At 39.4% G+C, this 23,252-nt stretch overlaps 1 protein-coding gene across 3 annotated transcripts in view; it reads right to left on the bottom strand.

Moving 5' to 3' along the window:
• CAMK4 (calcium/calmodulin dependent protein kinase IV) overlaps positions 1-21,823 on the bottom strand; it is a 155,505-nt gene extending 133,682 nt beyond the window's left edge. Inside the window, exon 1 of one of the 3 annotated variants that reach the window (XM_035562630.2) lies at positions 21,529-21,823. In XM_035562630.2, coding sequence (XP_035418523.1) covers positions 21,529-21,707 — 179 coding nt within the window. In that variant the 5' untranslated portion in view covers positions 21,708-21,823. The remainder of the gene's footprint in view (positions 1-21,528) is intronic. The other 2 variants (XM_035562629.2, XM_035562631.2) reach the window with 2 other exon arrangements.
• Positions 21,824-23,252: the final 1,429 nt, after the last annotated feature.

Here is a 23,252-nt window from a genome sequence, read left to right as displayed (position 1 = left end):
TTTCTAAGTACCCAGGTTCCATTTAACTATTTGACTTGAACTAGAACAACTGTGCCTACTCAAGCTGGGTATGTACCTGAATGAGTTCAAGGTAGCTTTCATGCTAACATTTTACTTCAGTGACTGATGGTGATATGGGAGAAGAACAGGTTGAAGCCAGTTTTTAAAGCTGAATTTACCACATTTAGGAAAGTTTAAGTTACCTGAAAGTGAGTTTTATGTTATTTTTGCTGTGGACGACACTTTGCATTTGCTATTATGGACAATATTTCTTCAAAACGAACAAAAAAAGGAGTTTTACTATCAAATGTTCCATTTTGTCTTTTAAAATAGTTATTTTTCTTATGTTAAATGTATTTTAAAGGTAAAAATAAATCAGCATTTTTTCATCATGATTGCAATTGTCTGAGGAGCACTCTGTCTGCTAGATAGAAGTAGTCTTCTATCTACAGTTTTTCAGACTTAAACTTCAGAAAATAGTAATGGTTCCAGTGGCAGATTTGTCTCATACTTGGCGTAGAAAAGATCAATGAAAAGCAATAAAATGAGTCATCCCAATCCTGACAGAGTTCAGTCCTATGAATCCCAGATGCAAAAGTTTGCATTGTCAATTAGTAATTTTTGTATTTCACATTTGTATTTCAAGTTAAGTTTAATCAGCTTTGGAAGACAGTCCAACACATGAGAATGATTTTTACAAAAATGGTACACTTAAAAAATATATTTTGCATTAGAGTTTGAATTTAAATCACTGCCATGACAGCATACCACTGACTCACTTTAATTGCATTGTGGGGCAAATCCTGTAATGAGCGCCAATTCAAGGTAGAGCCCATCATGAAGTTCAGCACTGCACATCAAACAAACAGTTTATGAATTATGTAACACTTGTTTTGTTTACCAGTCTCCTATTCAGAATTTTGAGAACAGTTTATTTTACATGAGTAACTTTCCTTTTGGACTGAATGAAAATATTCACTTCTGAATGACCAAGGGACATTATTAAAATGTATTGCATCCCAGTAGCAGAAAGTTCTAACAAAATTCAAGGTTGCAGAAAAGGCAAAATCAGGGATGATGGACTTCTGAAAGTTCTTTGAAAAAGTTAAAAGTGAAGAAGAATATAACCACATTAGCTTTTCTCCACGCTGCTCACAGAATTGTAATGCGGCAGCTGGAGTGCAATGAACATACAGTAAAATTATTTCTATGGAATAGCTCTTTGGAGGTGAGGGATAGGGTATAAATAGTTCTTGCATCTACACATATATAATTATACCTGCTTGTATATACATCCTCAAACATTGAAGATCAGAGGATATTGCCTGTGGCTAGCAGTCATATCTACATTTTTGAAGTCTATATAACTCCCAGAGGCCCAACCAGCGTCGCTCCCTGTCTCAGCTCTGGCTAGCAGCAGGTCCCTTTTGGAGCAGCTGGAGCTGGCTCTGCTCTGACATGGGGCAGCTGCTGGGCTCTGCTCACAGAGGCCACCTCTGCAGCACCCCTGCTACCAAACCCTTGCCATATATACCCAATACACTTTTAAATCATATTAAAAAGGTGACCCTAAGAAGACAGACAAAAGGAGTGCTTTGCTGGAGAAAGACAAATTGCCAAGCAACCTGTAGCTACTACTAGATGTTTACTAGCAATTATCAACCTCAGCTATTAACAGAAATTTGACAGTTGGAGAAGAGATGTGGAGTCAACAAAATGCAGAAATGAAATAATTTACCTAGATCCCAAGTATCTCTTCTGAGCACCTCTGTACTAGGTGGCAAAGGAAGTACTGAGGGCAGCATCAGCGGGGATGCTGGCAGTGCCTCAGAAATTTCCGATACTTGGAGTATCTCTGGTAAGAAGAAGCCCAGACAGTCTTTGAGAGGCTGCTGTGCACACCCCATGGAGATCAACATGCCTTCAGAAAGTTGTGCATCCTCTGGTTTAGGGCCAAGAGGGCTTGCAGCAGATGAGTCATCCTACAAAACTTAAAATGCTTCATCTTCTATCACTAACAGTTCTCAAGAGCAGTTTTGACCAACAGCCTCTAACAATCTTCAAAAATACTTTTTACCTAAATTCAGAATGCTACATTGTCAATCACTGATAGAAGCTGGGACCAGCATTTCCAAAGAAAAATAAGTCGTACATCAGGCTTCTAAACGTGTGTCATCAATTTCATTTTCAGCGCTACAGAGTCTCTGGCAGTTCCCATTCATCTGCCAGCACAAGGAACTATAAACATCATTACACTTGAAAAATTTTTACGTTACCTTCTCATCCATCTGAGGGGTGCCTCCATGTGTATGTGTGTATACATGAACATGCATTTAAAGAATCTACATGAATTGCAGTGAGTTCAAAACAGTAACTCTTAAGTTATTATGGACAATGCTAAGCAGTTTTGCACCGTTACTTTCAGTCAATACCATCACTTATTTGTTTTACTTCCAGGCAGTTAAACAATATTGAGTTTTTTTCCACAACATAACAGATACTGTAATGTAAGGCTACAGATGAATGTTGACATGAGGAAAGAGAGGAGTAGTAAGCCAAAGATCTAGCAGTCAAATTACAGATTAGTAAATACTGGAACTCTCTTCACATAGCTGAGCCAGGCTAAACAGAGGTAATTTAGGCAGGGATTTCACTGGCTAATGTTGACAATATTTTTCCAGTGATTCAGTCACACACATTACCCTTATAACCTACAGAAACAAGTTGTTACCTGAATTCCCTGTACCACTGGAAAAAGTCTTGCATTGATACATGACTTCTAATTTTCATTATTTCAATACCAAAACCTGCATATAACAGCAAGTAAATTTTACTCAATCTGCCTGTTAGCTAAGAAACTTGTAACACCCCTGGCTTGTAACTTAGCTTAAAGTAAAAAAAATAAACAAATAAAAAAAAAATAAAAAGTTTAAACTTGTAACCTTTAGCTTGTAACCCTTGGCTCCCCAAAACGTTCCGTCCCCTGAACAGTTCACCAAAAAGAAAAATGAACTGATAAGTCATAGCATAGCGATGTAGAATAATTTCACAACTTTTTTGCTTATCTTTAGTCATATAGGCTTCTCCTTGGCAGAACTTAGTCACTAACCTGCATAAACATAGTAAAACATACTTAAAAGCCAGTAAAATATAGTAGAACATACATGAAAGCCAGTAAAAATAAGCAAAGACCTTTACCTTGCCAAAACCATGCTAAAACACACGAAAAGGAAGGTGTAGGAAGAAATCTCACAAAGACAAATGGTAGTTGTCTGCTTCTGCCTCATTCTTCGCTCAGACCTTCTGCTGACAGGCACTTGCCACAAGAGGCAGAAGAGCAACCTCTTGCCTGTTTTTCACTGAATGAAAAATATTCTGCTTTGAAGGCAACCTCTACAGGATTTTGCAGCATGGTATGGCCATGAAACAGTGAAGAGTGGCTGCACTGTGATAACAAAATCTTAATTCTGTAAAAACAGAACTGTGAAAGGGCTGATGTTAAAGAAAGTGAAGTTTTACCAACACTGGAACCTTTCTTTAGGGGGACTCCATAGATAAATGGTAAAGGGTCTTCAAACGTCTCAAACTGAAGACAGAGAGAAGAAGTAGAAGAGGTTATGGAACCAACAGATAAAATGAACAATAGTACATCATTGGCAGCAGCTAGGACTCAGTTGTTTAACTGGAACTCATAGAGGAAGTAGTTCAAATTAAAGTGTTGTATAACCTCTTATACAACTCCTACTTAGCCTTTCTAGACTGGAAAGAAACAAATATAACAGTGAATTTTAAAAAGGTTTCTGAGGGACATATGGAGAACTGGGGGACCATACACTTGCTCTATATTGGCCAAGTCATTTAAAGCTCTAGGAACAGTTCAGTGGACATACAGGTATGTATGGTAGCTTGGGGAATAATCAATGTGGTGTCTATAAAATTAGGTCATGTCTCAAAACCAAAGAGCTTCTTTGAAAGCTTTGTCAAGCATATGAATAAATGAAATTTAGTTGATTAGTCTAATTGGATTTCCAAAACTTATTTGACAGGGTCCCTCATCAAAGGTTCTCGAGGAAGCCACAGAAGGAGAAAATAAATTAATTGTTGGTTACAAGCTACAAAACAGGTAAAGAATAAGTGCTCGGTTCTCACAGTGCACAGAGGTCATCAGTGAAGTCTGATGGCCCAGAGCTGGCATGTCTGCCACTCAGTGAGCCAGTACAGGAGCTTAGAGGAGAAATGAGGTGACAGAAGATTGCATTTTCTCTCCCGCTTCCCCCCCCACACCCCCCCTTTTCTTTAATCAAAATTCTCCACAATACTAAGTTTCTGCTTTGTTCAAGAGCTGCAAGAGGACTCTATTGAGATTCATTGATGGGGTATTGAATGGCAGATGAAATTCCATGTAAATAAATATAAAATGCTGAATATCAAACACCATCCTAATTTAATATATTAAACAGACTAAGTGTCCACTTATTACAAGAAAAGACAACTTGAAAATTAAGTAAGAGTTCCATAAATTATCAACTCAATGCTCAACTGTAGTCAAAACAAACACACAATCAAAACCCCACCAAAACAGCTGTTAGGAAGTATAAAGTATTGTCTCCTATATAAACTCCTTGTGTGAATATCTCCTTTTGTGGAAATATTTGAAACCTGACTGGACATGGTCTTGGGAAACTTGCTGTAGCTGACCCTTGTTAATTAGACTGGACTAGATAATGTTAAAAATGTCTCTCTCTATTCTGTGATCTGGTCTTACATATTGTCCTGATTTCTGCTGGGACAGAGTTAATTTTCTTCCTAGTAACTGCTATGGTGTTGTGTTTTGGATTTAGGATGAGAAGAATGCTGATAACACAGCGATGTTTCAGTTGTTGCAGAGCAGTGCTTGCACAGAGCCAAGGACTTTTCAGCTTCTGGTGCTGTCCCACCAGCGAGGAGGCTCGGCATGCACTAGGAGGTGGGAGGGGACACAGCCAGGACAGCTGGCCCAGACTGGCCAAAGGAATGTCCCATACCATGTGGAACCATGCTGAACAATAAAACTGGAGGGAGTGGTGTGGGGGGAAAAGGAAGGTGGCCATGGCTTGGGGATGGGGTAGGCATTGGTCAGAGAGTGGTGAGCAATTGCATTGTGCATCACTTGTTTTGTATATTCTTTTCATACTGTTACTATTATTTCCCTTCCTTTTCTGTCCTATCAAACTGTCTTTATCTCAACCTACAAGTTTCACCTTTTTTCTGATTCCTTCCCTCATCCCACTGGGGAGGAGTGAGTGAATGGCTGTGTGGTGCTGTGCTTAGCTGCCTGCAGGGTTAAACCACAACACATATTGAACACTTCATGCAAATCTACATTACTATTCTGATATGAGGAACGGAGCTGAAACTTCAGGTTAGGCTTTAGAGTTCTGAAGGCTGAAGTACTGCTCTGGACCAGTAACTTTACACATTGGCCCTGTACTTACACTCCTGTGTAGATATTTGCTTCTTGCTACAGCTGCAGACAGCGTATTAACCTAGGAAGACCTCTGATCTGACCCTGCACTGTTGTTCTTACATTATGAAGGCTCAAGTAGTCTGGGATTACAAGTTCATTTTAGATTTATACTGCAAACATATATGCACATGCTACTCAATATATAGAAGACAGGATTTTTAGATGTGACTTTATCTGAGATTTCGAAACGGCTGAAAGCTCTGAAAACAAATGGTTAGTGTTTCTGGATAAGATGCTTCTAGAAATAGCAGCACTAGGCAGAGTAGAAAATTTATCCATCCTATAGTTCGAGTTACTTATAAATTTAAACTTCCTTCAAACAATACAAAACATATAGCCAGTGTGCTACATACTCATTTCTGACATCAATAGCCTCACTTTGGATAGATTTTCCACTAGTTGGGTATTTACAATGTAGAAGCGCACAATATGAGCTTCTGAAGAGATTTTGATTTCAATTTGAGGTAAGAATGTGATCAGAAGTTGGCTGATACCTTGGTGATATCAAAAGATCAATATTGAACTTGCTATCAACAAGATGATGACATTGAAAAATCAATGCAGTTATTCTGAAGATAGGCTGGAAGAACTCTCCTGAATCATCAAAACAGCCGCTGGCACCATGGACAATCATGTCATACAGCCTCTTTCACAAAATGACCATATTCAGATTTTAAGCACATTTCTTGTCTCTCCTGTTTGTATTGAAAAGGCTGCTACCAAAGTGCAGATGGCTAGACACTTTCTCCTGAATTACATTTGGTATTGTAATCACAGTCAAGTTATTTCCCTCCTCCGTTCCATAGAGGAACAGTCCTTAAATTTAAGTGAAATATTCTACTTCACAGGTGTGATTCTCTGCTGGGGAACTATCATCACCTTTCCCCAGCACCATCTGTTGGACTAAATAAATCCAATTCCTCCACGGTATATTTTCAGATGATAAAACTTACAGATAGGTTTAAACCAGATTTTTCATAATATATATGTAGGGTAGTGTTTTATACCACTGTTGCAGTCACTTTTCATGGCTGCAATTATTATGCTGGATGAAAACCAAGGACAAATCAGGATCTATATTTCACATACTTGCATAATTTTCAAGTGCCACTCAAAAACATACTATTTTTCTTTCTTTTTTCCTTTTTTTTTTTTGACAGAATTATTGGAGCTGAGTCCTTCTACATTCAAAAGTCATGAAGTTCATCTACAATAAATCCACATTCCTAAAATGGGAGGAAGAAGATGGGATGTAGGTAGAAACCTATCTGAATAATGAAATCCAATCCCTCACATCCCCTGAAACATCAAGATTTGACATCTTTCTGACTAGCATACCAATTATATTTTGTTTGGCACTCCTTGCAGGAAGATAGCTGCAGAATGGCCAACATTTCAGCTTATGACATTGCACCCATTAAATATATTGGATGATATTTCTTCCTCTTTGCATAAAGTTGATTGAGATTGCTTTCTAATGAAAGTGCTAGGTGCTTAAAGGAAGGAAAGTGAGAATAGCCCTAGACATCCTTAGCTAAAAAAGCAAGGAGTCAGCAAAAGAACAAAAAAAGAACAAATTCATCCGTGGTATGGGCAATGTTGTAAGAATTTTGATTATTACAAGTTTAAGTGAAATAATGGAAAAAAGTTCTATAAGCCTTTTGTTGTTTGGGATTTTTCTCCTTAACTATGAAATTTGCCTATGCAATCTAACCCTCATAAAAAACTTGCCAGAAACACACTACTCTTCTTTACTTCAGTGTTTCTATTTTGTTCCAACATACATATTTAATCAATATTCCTTTGGTTGGTTAGACATCCTTTTTAATATTTTCATAAATGACTTTGGCACAAACTTACAAGTATGACAGTTCAGCCTGATGATGACAAAGGTAGGAGGCATTGACAGTGCAGGAGAGGGCTGTAATATCAGAAGGGAAGAACTGTGCTACCTGGAGAGCAGGAATAAGAAGAATGGGGAAAAAAGTAACAGTATTAAATGTAAGGCCGTGCATTACAGAAAAATAACAGGAGCTTTGATATAAAAATTTTTGTCAGTCACAAACCAAAGGAAAATGGAACACACAGAGTCTGGGCAACAAACAACTAGACAGCTATAAGCTACCAAGAAAATAACAGTTGCGAGAAAGGCAAAATTGATCCTGTCCCATTCAGTAATGTGTATTGTTCTTACTAGAAAAGTCTGAGAGTTTTATAAGTGGAGTCAGTAGAAAAATGCTATTTCTGCAAACACCCTCTATAACTGTAAGGGAATATATTGAACGAAAGATGATCCACTTTTGGTGTAACACGTAAAAGACAGTTCAAACAGGAACCAAGGACAAAGTGAAAATAGGAAAAAGAGGCACTTCCATAAAAATTCTCATAAGGCACCCTGGTACAATAGATAAATGTAATTTGATCTTAGATCTGGTTAGTTTGATTGACAAATAGCTTTAATTTTCACAAAATGTAAAATGGGAAATTGTTTGTAAACTTAATTCAAAATTGTTGAAAAATTCCATGCTCTGAAATGGTCCATTATCCATATCATGTAAACACTTCAGTTACGCACCCTAACTCAAAATAAAAACAAGGACCAATATACTGAAATTAATCATGGGACAGAAATTGTGGAGTTTCTCATCTCTGCCTATTCACTATCAAAAAGAATGTGAATATTTAACAGTTGAACTTGATCATTTTCGAGGTCTTTTCCAAATCTAAGTGACTCTATGATTTAGATAAAACAAGCTTTAATAAACATGACTTTACAGCATGAAATGTGGTCTTCCAATGGCTACATGCTATCATGGATGAATAATACCTCTTCTACTCATTATTATTTTGTTTAGTAAGTTCATGTGGGCTGTGACTAGGGAAAAACACAATTAAATGGTCTTATTAGGTATTCAGTATAGCTAAAACACATGATTTATATGAAGCACTATGTCAAACTATTTTAACAGGTTATCTGGTAAACATTTATTGTATTCATTCACAATTAACAAACATAACCAGTTCACAAAATATGGGCTGACAGGAGAAAAACTAACAATATGTTGGACAATCTATTTAAAGAATAGATTTCACCAGCTTTAATTTAGATGGTTATCTGCAAGAGAAATTCTAATCTGATTACTTCCATCACAAAAGATGTTTCATCTTATCTAAAGTCATGTAGAAAAAGAATGTGAGAAGGTTAAAACCATTTTGGTTCCTTTCCTTTTTAATATATAAATGTTGCAAGAACAATAAACTAGTATAGATCAATCCAGCTGAAATGACTTTACAGTAACTTGGGCTACTGTCTTTTAACTAAACAAGCTGAAGCTTTAAATGGTCAAAAAGATATTGTTCTGCTGAGAAGGTGAAGGCGGGAGAGGAGGTGACCTGGACTGTTTTCTCATTTGAAATGAATGATTCTCTGGAAACAGAAGAGTCTTCTCTCTATGCTACTGCCAATCAAATCAACTCTTTGAGCAAGTTCTTATAGTAATAATCAAATGTCTTTTTCACTCAGTTTTAATCCTGTTCCGCCTTCTTTTGAACACCTAGTATATGAATTATGCATAGAGATGCGATTTGAATTTAAATTTAAAAAACTTAACTAACTTGCATGTTTTCCGATACCCATTGACACAATTTGGCAATCGATTAATGATCTTACTCAGACAAAGACTATTAACTACCAGCCCAAATTCTGTTCTTCTTTATACTTAAGATATTCCTGAATTAAATTGCTGTGAAGGGAGAATCAGAATCCACTTTTCTTTTTGCTTCCTGCAGCAAACAAAATTAATGTATTATTGCCTTTTTAGTGTCAAAAGTACTGCCCCAGTACAAGCAGTTACTTGGTGTTACAAGAATGCTTTATTCAGACTAGCCTTGGCTTCATCTTTCAACTTAAATTAATCCCCTGCCAGTATAACAGATGACCACACAGTGAATGGTGCACTGTATAAACACCTGCAAAGCCTGAAAGAGAAAGAAAAAGAAAAAAAAAGAAAAAAAAAAAAGTTTGTCATATTTCTTCATGTTCCTTTCTTCAAAAAACAAAACAAACAAACAAACAAAAACAACAACAACAATTAGTCATATTCTAAATGGTCATCACTATCTACACCATGTAAGTGTTTTGCCTCGTGTACAGGTTTGGGTACCATAATATAAGAAGGACGTAAAACTGTTGGAGAGTGTCCAAAGGAGGGTTACAAAGATTGTGAAGGGTCTGGAGGGCAAGACATCTGAGGAGCAGCTGAGGTCCCTTGTTTTGTTCAGCCCAGAGCAGAGCAGGCTGAGGGGAAGCCTCATGGCGGCCTGCAGCTCCCTCACGAGGGGAGCGGAGGGGCAGGCGCTGAGCTCTGCTCTCTAGGGACAGCGACAGGACCCGAGGGAACGGCATGGAGCTGGGACAGGGGAGGGTCAGGCTGGGTGTTAGGGAAAAGTTCTGCACCCAGAGGGTGGTCAGGCACCGGGACAGGCTCCACAGGGCAGTGGTCACAGCACTGAGCCTGCTGGAGTTCAAGAAGCATTCGGACAGTACTCTCAGACATAAGGTCTGGTTTTTGGGTGGTCCTGGGTGGAACCAGGAGTTGGACTTGATGATCCTTGTGGGTCCCTTCCAATTTAGGATGTTCTGTGATTCAGTGAAGTGCTGCTTCGCACTACAAAATCAACTTTTCAGGCCTTCTCTTTTTCATTTTACTAAATTAATAAGCCAGAAAATTATGAGGGCTTAAAGGGAATTTAGAGAGGTAGGTTGCTTGCTGCTCTTACAGCAAAAAGAGCAGGTGTGGGAGGCATCCAATGAAGCCAGAAGGTAAAAACATCCATGCAGACGTATCTTGCAGGTCCTTATGCTTTGATTATGTTTATAACACCACAGAAAGCTAGTGAGCAAACATACCCCACCAGGAAGGTAAAAAACTGTAAGGCACTGTGTTCATATACCAGAGCAGAATGGTAATTTGTTAATCCAGAAAACATGTCAATAGGTTAAAAAAAAATCTGTGCTCATCCATGACACACTTGTCCAACAAAAAAAAGCATGTTCTTCAAACACTCTCATTGGTCCAGAATGTTGGACTGGTGCAGGACACCTAATAAATCAAACAGCAAACACCATCTTGTATATTTAACAAATCTGAAAGACATACTTTCTCTAGTTTAAATACATTCAAACTTAGTCTCCAAAGAGTATTAGCAGCTAGGAGGTCTCATTATCATCTGAAAGTTGTACAAATTATGATCAGCCTTCCACAGAAAGGGTATGTAAATCCACTCTTTTTAGCACAGTATTTTTTTTTTTTTTTAACACTAAGCACAAAATAAAATCATGTAGCAGAACAGTCTTTGGTACTGGCCGTGTGCCTCTGTTAACAGGATTATTTAAAGAAAAATCAATAAGAATATTATTATAAAAGTACTTTAATATAATACCAGACCTATATTCCATGGATAGTCATTGAGATCTCACATGCATTTTTATTTCATTCATTCACGACGGCAAAATTGCTCACTGAATATAGTTTATTTAGATTAAAATGGAAACCCTAGATTTCATTTCTGAGCTAATCTCAACTTCTTTACAAGAATTTGTTATCTGCTAGTGTCAGTGATTGTTTTTTTTTCTTTTTTTATATATGAAAAAATGCCAACAAGCTATTCAAAATTTGTCATGACTGATATGATTGACAAACTCCCTCTGTCACAGAATGCTCTGCTACCGCATTAGAAAACAAAATCAAAACATACATAGAAACTTTTTTGTTTATGCAATATTCAGTTCTCCAGAAGTTTGTGGAACAATCAGGGTCATCTGCATGATTAAAAACACGCACACACAAAAATAATATTTTAAGATGTAGTGTGATTTCATAAAGGCAATGAACCTGGTAGATATGGATATGTTTTAAAGATTAAATATAGAATATAAGTAACAGTACTGATATGTTTATGATATCCTCAGCTCAGAAGAATCTATGAATACTTTCAAGAAGGAAAAAGTATTCAGAAGGAAAGAAAATTGTTCTAGAATTCTATTCTTCCTTAAACCCGAGCAACTGCTTTTTCCAAGAAGCCTGGAGAAAAGCCAGAGGAGAGATGTATCACTTGCTTCTAGTGGGGAGAATTTGGAGAAAAGGACTGAGGAGATGACATCAGCTCTGAGGTAAAGTTGCAATTCTGGCACCTTATCCACGACATATGGATGCTCACAGTGAGCTACGCGTCTGAGCAGAGACTATACATTTGTTCAAGGGTTTAAATTTTGATGTTGCTATTTTTGAGGCTATGCATTTGGAATGTTGGGCATGTTTTGCCAGTGCTTTATCCCCAGAAAAGCCATGATAAATAGATAGTAAACCATCAAAGAGCAACACATTTTATAAATATATACTTTTTTTTTTCCCTCAGATGGGTTGTTATTTTCTTTATCTTTTGATTTACATGTTATGGTTCTAGAATTCTAGCAGTGATAGCTGCATATGTGAAAATAAGAGTACTTAACAAGCTGCAGCATTAAGTTGGTCAGACAACTACTTCACTTGTGTTAGAATTAACATTCAATTCTGACCATGTAGTTTAGTGGTTCATGCCAAATAATTACTCTCCTGTTATTCCCTGTGGATGAAATTCAAAGAAAATGTAAGTTTTGCTTGTTACAGACTGAATGGTCTCTTCCAAGGTCATAATGCAGGGTCACCTATCTTTAGAATTATTTTACAAGGAAAGCAACTCTGCCTTGGAAATCTGTTCTCAGGACAACAGATGCAAATATTGATGGTTCTTGACACTCGGTGTGTTTTAAGTGATAGTAACCTATGGCAGTAACTATACCATTTTTGTTTACATTCCATAACAAAAACATACATTAGCAATGGGTATCGTTTTAGTGTTGTATCACCACTACTCCATCTTTCTGTTTTAAACACTATGTAGTCTAAGAAATTGAGGACACACAATGCATATGCTTATCGAACATCCCACACTGGAAAATGTTCTAGAAAATCTCATCCTCAATGATCTTTCCTATTGCACCATCCTAATAGATCTTAAAAAACAGAGCTAACCCAGGAGAGATGCAGGCTTCCACGTACACAGCCACAATCCTCCCTCGCTGCCCAGTAGCCTCAGGGGAAATGTCATTCTGCCCTAAAGACACATAATCCTCAGCAGATCCAGTACATCTGGTCTGCTGCAAAGCATGCTGCCAGCCAGGAGAGCACTCTGACCTGCACCTTCCCTAGTAAACCTGGTCACAGCAAAAAATGAACTAGCTCCCAGAATAGGTCTTATTTCCCAGGTTAGAAAGAGCTGGGAAAGTGTCACGGGCAACAATCTAGGGCCTTGGACAGGAGAACGAAAGATGTACATTTCTCTTGACTTGTTTGGAAGTTTCCAGACATTTAAAAACTAACATGGGTAAACTGGAAAAATGCATCCTGTCTCTGAAAAGACCTTTTGCAACACTGAGATAGAAAAGTAAGGCAAAGGCGACAACAAGAAAACAACGTGCTTCCACAGTACAAACAATCCTACATGATATGCCATCTTACATATCACAGAACTGCTGTCTCAGATTCCACAACCCAACACAGCAAAGTAACTTAGAAGATAAGTTTAGTTTTTAAGAACAGGAATGGGTAAGTTAAAATGCATTTTCTGGTGGTTACTGATTCGCTGAAAACTCTGGCAATGCAAGGCCAAATGAAGGATCACTAAAAACATGTGGAAGAGTATTTCCAAGTTGTGAATGAGTGTTTGTAAAAGCTGTCATTCTTATACATTTTTTAAAATGGGGGAGACGGGAAAACTGTAAATACTGAAAAAGACATTAGACAAACCAAGAACTAAAAGCAACATCATTATTAAAACTCATGGCATGTTTGCCTACCCTTTTTCAAATAATTATCACTACACTGTAAAAAGATTATCCCTTGTGAAATTAATGACTCTGTTCAGATAATAAAGGTCTGCTTATTGTGAAGAGAGAAAGCAGAACTGGTAAGAACTCTTAAATGGAGAAATCAATAGTAAATATGTAAGTTTATAGGCCTAAATTCTGTTTCAACATGAAAGCAAAAAGGATTACGTTTTTTTCTTTTTATGCAATAGTAACTTCTAAGATTCATAATTGTTGAACCTACATAGATGAAAGAAATATTCCAATCTTTGCACTTTTTTTTTTCTTTGACACATTTCGTATTAGAAGGTTGCTTTCCCAAAGCCAGGCCAGCCTTCTGGGTAGCCTAATATTACACAAAAATCATTTGTCTTTACTGTGAAAAGACAGCTCAGCTACTTGGACTATACACACAACAAGATGACCACTTTTTTTAGTTCCAATTGACCTTTTCAGACAGTATTCAGTGAGATAAAATTTCTCTAATCTGAGTGTCTTACAGTCTCTGGAGAGGATAGCTAGCCCCTCCTAGCAAGCATTTGGATGCACGTGTAACAGCAAACAGCAAGTATTCTTTCACAGACTACCACACATAATTGAAAACAAGTGTTTTGAAATGTGGCTATTTGCTATGCAAGCAAACATTTAAACATACCCATAGAATTCTGCCTTTTTTTTTTTTTTTTTTTACAATCATTACAATTCCTTGCACAATATCATGTATACTCGGACACACACCTAAAAATGTACAGTGGAATGAACAGATATTTACCCCTTCTACAACAGGACTTCAGTAAGTTTACCTGTCTTCCATCTAAAATCATCTAAGCATTTCATACAGTCACACTTAGGCAAATGTTTTCAACTGAACTTGAAAATACTTATTCAATTTCACATATACTGTTTCTGTACCAAGCTAAAAGAACAACTTTGTTATATCTGGCCCCTTGCAGCCTACTGTAATGTTTTTCAAATATGACATATTCTTGTATTAACACAAATTATGTCATTACTTTCAACTCTTAAAAGCTGTATGTGCAAAAAATTTCTACAGTATTCTTGAGAGTACTTACTTCAAGAGCTATTTATTTTCTCCATTAGAAATACATTTTTTAATTAAAAAGAAGAGAAGCAAAACCAATGAAAAAGATGTGTAGGGGCTGAAGGAATAAGTAGCTGAAAATAAAGAAAAAATAGTTCAAAAAGTGATGTCATAGAACTGTTAAGAACTCTTCTTTAAGTTCAAGAAAGCTGTGAAAATTATACAGAATGATCATCTACTCATTTCAGCTATTCAAAGCTGCTCCAGCACTCATTTTGTAGAAAAAAAATGTTAATGGCTCAATTTATTGGCAGAACAATGCACTCAGTACACAGACCAATAAGAGTACAGAGGCAACGCAATACTCTGCAAGGACTGACTATTCTTTCACTGCCCACTCTATGCACTAAATTTTCATTAACATATGTTCCCTGTAGCTAAAAAGTTAATTAAAATTTGAATACAAGGACATCGACCTGAGCATTATGTTTAATGTGTGATACCATAAGCATTCTATTGTCATCTTGCAGATTAACTATTTAGATTCAAATAGAGTATCACTAAAACATATAATCTAGGTATGCACTAGCTCGTAGTACAGTGCAGTAGGAAAGCAACAATGGAACAGATCTTGTCAACGTGCTAATATCAACTTATCAACTTTCTGCAGTTTTTACTTCAGACTAGCTGCAACCTGGTTCTGTCAACTGAGTGTTCACAAGAGGATAGAGTGGGTTAAGTGCTCCTGAACTGTCTTCTGAGCCTGTTACATTCAGTCTGCTCTGTGCACACCAAGAATCCTCCATGATGATGAGCAAGGCATGGTGTGAGGGAATAACTGAGGCTTTTGTTTCAAAAACTTCACTCATGATCCAAATTAAAACTTCAGTGTAGATGGATCCACAAATTACCCTTTAAAAAAATGGTGCAATATAACATTAAAAATAAAATTGCAATGCTTCTGTAAATGAAAGCATGAAATACATGCTCTCATCAGTAGTCTATTTTGGTTCATATTTAGAAGAAGAAAAGCTTATTTAAAATATACTATTTTTGAAATAATACAGGTAGGACTTAGACAAAATATTACTGCTTGTGCTAAAGAAAAAAAGTTATCTGAGTATCTGTTTATTTTCAGAAGTAACAGGACAATTTCTTTCACACAACCAACTAACCATTAACCTATTCCTAGAAGGCATTAGGCTATGGCAGATTTAGCTTCTCTGATGTGACTAGCCACAAGCATTGACAGATAAACATTTTATCCACAGTAGATAGAATCAGCAAACCTATTTTCCGTCATTCCAAGATGGAAGCAATGTCTCAATCATAGTAGGAAAAGGAATCAGTTATACACATAAGCCATTGTAAAAAATGTGTATTTTATCATCTATTTTCTAAGTCCCAGTGAAGCAGGTGCTGAGTTAGCAGTTCAAAGAAATTCTCCTAGATGAAGGAGAACAAGGGTTTTGCCAGAAATCCCAACTGTACAGGAATTTAAACAACAGTCTGTAATATTTAGACAGAGTTATTTTTTAGACAAGTATCTAAGCATCTAAGACAGGTGTTTGGACAACAAGAGTTAATAACAGCCTTCCATGGCAAGGTTACCTTTTTTTTCTCCAAAATACCTGCCCATTTTTCTCCATTATTAGAGACCCTTAGGTGAAATGGTATGTCTATTCTCAAATTATTTTTATTTATAGAATAGTAGAGGAAATTTTCTTTACTTGTTTCTTCAACACCTATTTTTTAGTTCTGAATCAAACTACTGAACTGAACAAGATGCAAAGAAGAAAATACTCTCCCTTCACCAAATAAGGAGATTTAGTTGTCAAAATGTGGGTTATTACCATGACAAGTTCTGGTTCCTGGTACCAACTCCATGCATTTCACCCTGAACACTGGGTTGAGAAGCTATAGAGCTTCCATAGAAAGAATTCACTGTTGGATATAATTTTTGGTTTACAACTCTCTGTAGGTCAACATGCATTTTAATAGTGACTGACAACACGCCCCAACCCACCCCTTGCTCTCCCCCTTTAGAGCATCATTTCACTTCACAAAAATTTCTCTGATGTCCTCTTTTTGGCCAAATTAACATTGGACTGTCTTCTCCATTACAGCATAGCTTTAATAGAAGAGGCAAAACCCATGTTCACCATGGAAGAGCCTGTTGTCACATGTTTAAGATATTTTTCAAGGAGAAAGATGAGACAAATCCCTTCAAGTGGAAAGGATGTGAAAATCTTCAACTAGACCTGGTGCAATGCATGAAGACAATTCTCCACGTCCACCTACCTCCATATGCCTTGGCCAGCACCCACAAGGACCCCATGTCCTGTCTTACTCCTATCTTCTTACCTCAAGCAATGTCCCAATAGTTGTGTGACCAAGATCACAACAATGCTAAGCAAGGCCTCAGACCCTCATCTTCAACAACGTTCCCTACTAGCTGATCAGCGGGAACTACCTGCATGAAAACGGTTACTGCTCATCCGCAGATGTGAGCTGCCAGGGTAACAAGCAAGCTGCAATTACTGGAACTATATGACCTGGGCAGAAGCAAATCTACCCATGCAGTTCCTGCTCAAAGATGATTCTCCATGTGGAATTCTTAATGTGGTTTAGCAAAGCAGCCCTCCCACCCCCCCACATACATGCATGCACAAATTTTTAGACAGCTAGCACCGGGTACTATCAGCAGCACACGTGTCTCCCTACAAAATCCTCAAGCCCAGTACTGAAAGTCACAAACAAGTAAGAAGTGCTGCTGAAGAAGGGAGTGACCTACTTTAAATGCATCCCAATGAAAAATGAGCAAATATTTTTCAAAGTGAACATGGCAAACAGTATAACAAACAACTGTTGAGATAGACAGAAAAAAAGTCCCACTATTTTTTTTTTAATGAAGGAATGGAAGGGAAAATAACTGGCACACTTTCAAAGCAAAAACTGTTTGAACTTCAAAGCATTAAGTGCAAAAGCAACCCATTTCTATAAAATGAAGCTTATACAAAGGATTTGCCCGATTTCATCTACTGCTGCCATTGCAAAAGTAGATGCTACTATGTCAGCATTCATAAACAGGATTGACAGACTGAGAAATGTCATCCTGCACACTGAAATCTTGAGTTCAAACCACTCTTTGGATTTAAACTCTCTGTGCTCAGAACTCCTCAAGGACATTCAGCTCACACTGTCAATTCAAAGTTGCAAGTACCAAGCACCTTTCAGTTTCAGGTCCTCAGCAAGGATCACACAACTAAGTAAAATGTAACCTTGGAAGATCCTGACTCCTTACACACACAAAAAAGCTGTGACTTTTGAGTTTGTTTGTTTGTTTGTTTTAATCTTATTTAAGAAACTAAAAGAAAGCCCCAAGTATTTTGGTAGTAGATACTTCCAACTGCTCTTGACCATTTAATAGATCTGCAGTATGCCTACAATAACAGTGTTAGTTTCAACTCAAATGATTGTGAAGTTTGGCACAGTAAGGCAAAAGAGAGGGCATAATAAGTAAAACATTTACTAAAATTCCAACAAAGCAAATTTTTTGTAATATGGATGAGTATCAAAACATTTTTTACTGAATATTCTCTTCCTTCAAATAATACCGTTATGCTAATCCTGATTTCGGAAACACTGTACCAAATGATACAGCATTGGCTATACAAAGCTAACAAAAGATTTTAGTTTTAAAGAATGTACAGGCTTAGAACCTAAAATTATTAAAATCTTTTTCCAAGAGAGTGTAGAAAATAAGCTTTTAGCTGAAATAGACTCTGAACAAAACTCAAAAATCCACAACTCATCCATGCTGTCACTTTCAGGGAAGTAACAAATAATCTTCCTAAAACAAAGATGAAAATGTCATTTTTACAGTGTTTTGAAAATGTACTAAAGGGAAGATGAACAGGCAAACATTGAGTAAGCCGTCCTGGGTCAAAGTAAAAGTCTGTCTCAGCCAGAATACTGTCTCTAACAGTGGCCAAACACAGAAGAATATGAATAGAGCAAACTAATGTCAATACTGTCAAAGAATATTGTCACAACACTGAACAACTTACAGTTCAATAATCAGTATATTTTTTTTATTAGCAGTCTGAAAGGATTTCCCTAGTGTAAACTTGCCTGGCTGCTTATTGAACCAAGGTAAGTTTTCAGCATCCGCAGTATCCAGTGGCCATGAGATCCACCACTTAAATATGCCCTGTGCTGAAATGGTCTTAACTCCTGTTGTTCATATTTGACTTGCTAGCTTTGCTTGATGCCCCAAAGAAAACCTCCAACCAGGTATTCCATGGCATATACATCCACTGAATCTGTCTTAGCCTCACTATAGGGTTTACAAGGAAAAGAAAACAGATACCAACCTTTTATTTGGAGGATTTTTAATCACTAGGGTGCACAGAGCCAGTACTTTCATAAAGCTGTAAATTGCAACTGTAACAATTCAATCAGATTTCATCTTTCTATGTGCAGCTTAATGTTTTCTCCCCTAGCCCCATGTGCATTTATTCATCTAAACTGAATTTCATCTGCCATTTAAATGTCCTTTCAGTCCAGTAATGTCTTTCTCCAATACTTCATATTGTCTTTAAAAACCCCCAATAAGCAAATATCACTCTCCAGCCCCTTATGTACGAGTGTTTTGAGCAGCATGGCCCACTGAACTGATCCCTGTGGAACCCCACTGTTGAAAGCCGACTCTTTACTCCTAGCCAAGCTTTTAGGCTTTTTCCTGCTAGCAGGAGCTTCCTCCTCTTCTCTCCTTTTCTCCCATGACTCCTTAGTTGGTCACACAAGAAAGAACTACTGGCTGCCACAGCTTAGGGATTTGCCAGGCACACTCTGTGGAAAGGGCACTCCCATACTGGGCAACTGCTGTCCAAATACACGTCTTTTCAGTCTAACAAAAGACATCTTCCAGTCCCTGTGCTTGTTAAAGACATTTCATTATAGTACCACTTGTTACTTATTTTAGTTTATTATTTCAATTTACTGCATCTAACAGGATGATATGCCCACATTTTTCAGCCTGATCCAGATATGTTTTCACCATCACTAACCTAAGCACTGTGTATTCTTTGTAGATGTACTCAAAATCACCTCCAACATTAAAAGGCTGGAGACAAGATTACCAAGAGGATACAACACAATTTTATATTACACTTAGGAGCCAAGAGGAATTGTTGGATCTCTTTTGGATTTGCTGAGACACACCTGAGCTGCTAGAGGGGTCTGAGATATGCAGCATCACTCTGGATGCTAGCATATAATGCATGGATCTCCAGGACAGCCTTAGGATCTGTGGACAGAGGTCTTGCTGCCAAATCCCGGAGTACAGTTCCCTCTGAGTGTGCACCCCTCTGAGTTCTTCTTGCTCCCATACCTACTCCACGGTTTTTGTTTAAGATGGTTCTTATCTCCTATTTTCTTCCTACTTTTATTTGAAATCTAATTTCCTGGTTCCATCCAATAGCACAGCAGGTTTAGTGGCTTACTTCTCTGCACTGGTAGGGTGTGCTCATTTCTTATCCAAACCTTCTGTTGGGGTTTCAGCATCTACTGTCTCACCTTGCGAGATAGAAAAACCCACTGTACTGCAGCTTTCGTTGATTCTGCCTTCCTCAGACAGGAAAGTTCACATTTTTTACCCCTCCTCCCAAGCTACAGAATAAATACATGATGCATCAGCGATACAGACTCTTCAAAAATTAAGCCCACAATCTCTGGTAGGCGTGCTAAAAGGACTCTTGATAGACCACAGATAGCAGTATCAATACAGGTGGCAGAGTTGCTACCTACTGCTGTTGCTCAGCAGCACACACTTCTGTGTTAATTCTGAAAACAAAACCAACATGACTATTTCCTCCTTTACGTTTTTATGTTCCTGCATAGGTGTGCAGTGAAGCACAAGAAGGAAAAGGGTACACAATCCCATGCCTATTTAAATGTGGCTAGCATGAGTAGCAACAGTGGCAAAAAGGTAGCAGCAAATGCTTGAGACCTGGCCAGCAAGTGAAGAATAATACTATATTGTGTTCCTACAGCCTTTCCTACCCCTGCTAGTTACAGTATGGCAAGCACAGGTGTTCTTTGTAGAAGTACCTCTCGTTACAGGTCCTTCCTGCAAAAATTCCATACTGGGACAACCATGTTATTACCTGCAGATTTCCTATTGTCATCCAGGATTTTAATAATTGATTGTTGTCAAAATTAACAATTGCTGTTATCTACTGATTTACCAACTAAAATAGTCTAGTGTGAGACCCATAATGAAACTTTCAGTTTCCACTTTTTTCTTTTTGAACATGTTATTTTCTACCCACAAATGCAGCATAAACCAACGACTGTGTTTAGAGAGGGAAAACTGCACATCAGATAAAGGTGACAACATCTTATGCAGGGGTTCAGCGTGGAAAAAAAAAAAAAAAAGAGAGGAAGGAAAGGAGCAACTGAGCACTTGGGACCTTTAACTTGCCATGCAGAAGCATCAGGGCAGTAGAGCAGAATTCATGAATGAACGTGTACCAGCTCATTCGCCTGTGCTGTGCTCCAATGGAGTGGCTCTGCTTGCAGAGGCCTAATCACGGCTCCTGTCTTGGGTGGGAGTTTTGTCAGCCCGAGGTCTGGGGGTGCTGGCACGGCGGCAGGGGCAAAAGCTCTCGCATGAAGCGAGGCTGTGAACAGGCAGGCATTTTAGGGCTCTCACAGCGATGCCGACCACTCCCCCGATGCAGAATTGGGTCTGGGCAACCTGGCTAACGCAGAGCTGCTCGCGTGGACGCGCGCTTACCGAAAGGGTCTGACGCCTTCCCATGGGAACCACCGGTTTATTTGGGGGGGAGGGGTCTGCAGATCGCGACCCCTAGGAGGCATCGTGTCCCTCCCGCATGCCGCCAGACCCAGCGCGCCCCCCGGTGCCGCTCACGCCCGCCGAAGTTTGGCAGCTCCCGAGGAGGCAGCGCTACGGTGCCGGCCCGGAGGGGACCCCGAAATCCCCGTCCCCCCATCCCCGTCCCCATCCCCATCCCCTTCCCGGTCTCCGTCCCCAGCCCGCCTCCTCACCGTCCCAGCTCGGACTCCAGCTCGAAGTAGTGGGCCAGGGTGTCCTTGTTGGAGCCGTCGATCCAGTAGTCGGGCGCGGCGCCCCCGGGGCGGCCGGCGGCCGCAGAGCCCGAGGAGGAGGAGGACGATGAGGAGGACGATGAGGAGGAGGAGGAGGAGGGCATGGTGACTTTCAGCATGCCGGGACGCCAGGCGGGGGCTGCCCCGTCCTCCGCACTGGCTGCAGAAAGCAGAGCGACAAGGCTGCTGGCGGCGGCACCTCGTCTCCCTCCCTCTCCGCTTCCTTCCCTCCCTCCCTCTCCCTTCTTCCTCCTCCTCTTCCTCCTCCTCCTCCCTCCCCGCCGGGCCGGGCCGGGCTGGAGCAGAGGCGGCGGCAGCGGCTCCCCCCAGGCCCGGGGCAGGGGGGGGGGAGGCAGGGGGCGGCCGTACGGAGCCGCGCCGGGGCGGGGGTCGCGGAGCACGGAGCCGCCCACGGGCGCCCCCAGGCCCGACACAATTTGGGGAGAACTTGAGGAAGGGAGAGGCACCGGCACGGGGTCGGGGAAGAGCCCGGGGGGGGAACAGACCGGGAAGGATGCGCAGCCCGTGAGGACCGGGGGTGCTGCTCCGTTTTCCCGGTTCCAGGTGTGGGATCGGTGGTCGTGGGGCGATAAGGGAGCTGGGGGGTGCCCTGACTGCGTCTGCTCTGGTTTGGGGGAGGTGGGTGTGGAGGAAGATCCTGGGCAAAAATTAATAGCGGTGGGAAAGAGCTCAAACACGGTCCAAGGCGGTAGAAGGCAAAAAATAGGGCTTCTCTTCCCACCGCTGAACTAAAAGAAGCCATAAAGAAATAAAATTTCCGTGCTGCAATGGCATTCTTAACAGGTTTTGGAATCTGCAGCTTATGAGATGCATGCAAATATATTGTATTCCTGCCTGCAAAAACCTTAGCCAGAAGTGCCTATATACGGGCTATTGCTGTTGGTGCCGTGGTGGCATAAAGCAGCAGCAGTTGTGTGTGCCTCGCATGCATAGTATGCCAGATCAATCCTACTCACATCCTCTCCATGCTATTACACCCACTCTTACTGTCATGCAAGCACAGGCAGGAGGTAAAATGGACCATATGCAAGCCTGTGCAGCAGAAGTGACAGAAGTATTGTCCTCTAATTTTCAACCACAATCTGCTAGCCTGTTTTTAAACACTGTATCCTTGCTCAGACAAACCACCGTATCCTGTTCAGTGTTGTGTTGACTCAAGTATGTTAATGTTTCCCAGCCTGTTTTGTTTTGTTTTCCCCCTATAAACAAGTCTGTCTATTATTGTTCCCTAGCTTCCTTCCAGAACTGGGGAACAAGCAATATTAATTTTGAATCTCCTAATTCCTCAAAGACCTAATAAATAAATAAATTTATATAAATAATAACAAAAAAGCTCTTATTGATAATCTCTCTACTATCTCAACAAGATAATAGAAAAAAATATCTGCTAATCTGGTCTTTGGTACTGGTAGGAAAGGATAAAAGAGATAAATGAGGTAGACAAAAGAGAAATAATGCCCTTTCCTCTCAAGTTTATTTTCTGCTGTTTTAAAATTACTATGAAGATCCCCATCACAATTTGAGATTTTATCATTTTCAAATTAAGATTGGGAAAGCTGCAATAAAGTAACCAAAGTCCTGTTTTGCAAACCAAGTTTTTTTGCAAGCCATTTTAACAGGAACTCCAAGCCTCCCTTTAGACC

Source organism: Cygnus atratus, chromosome Z (genome assembly GCF_013377495.2).
Source record: "Cygnus atratus isolate AKBS03 ecotype Queensland, Australia chromosome Z, CAtr_DNAZoo_HiC_assembly, whole genome shotgun sequence".
NCBI classification, from domain to species: domain Eukaryota; kingdom Metazoa; phylum Chordata; class Aves; order Anseriformes; family Anatidae; genus Cygnus; species Cygnus atratus.
Note: the sequence above shows the minus strand (reverse complement) of the source record. Positions and strands in the feature narration are given on the sequence as shown.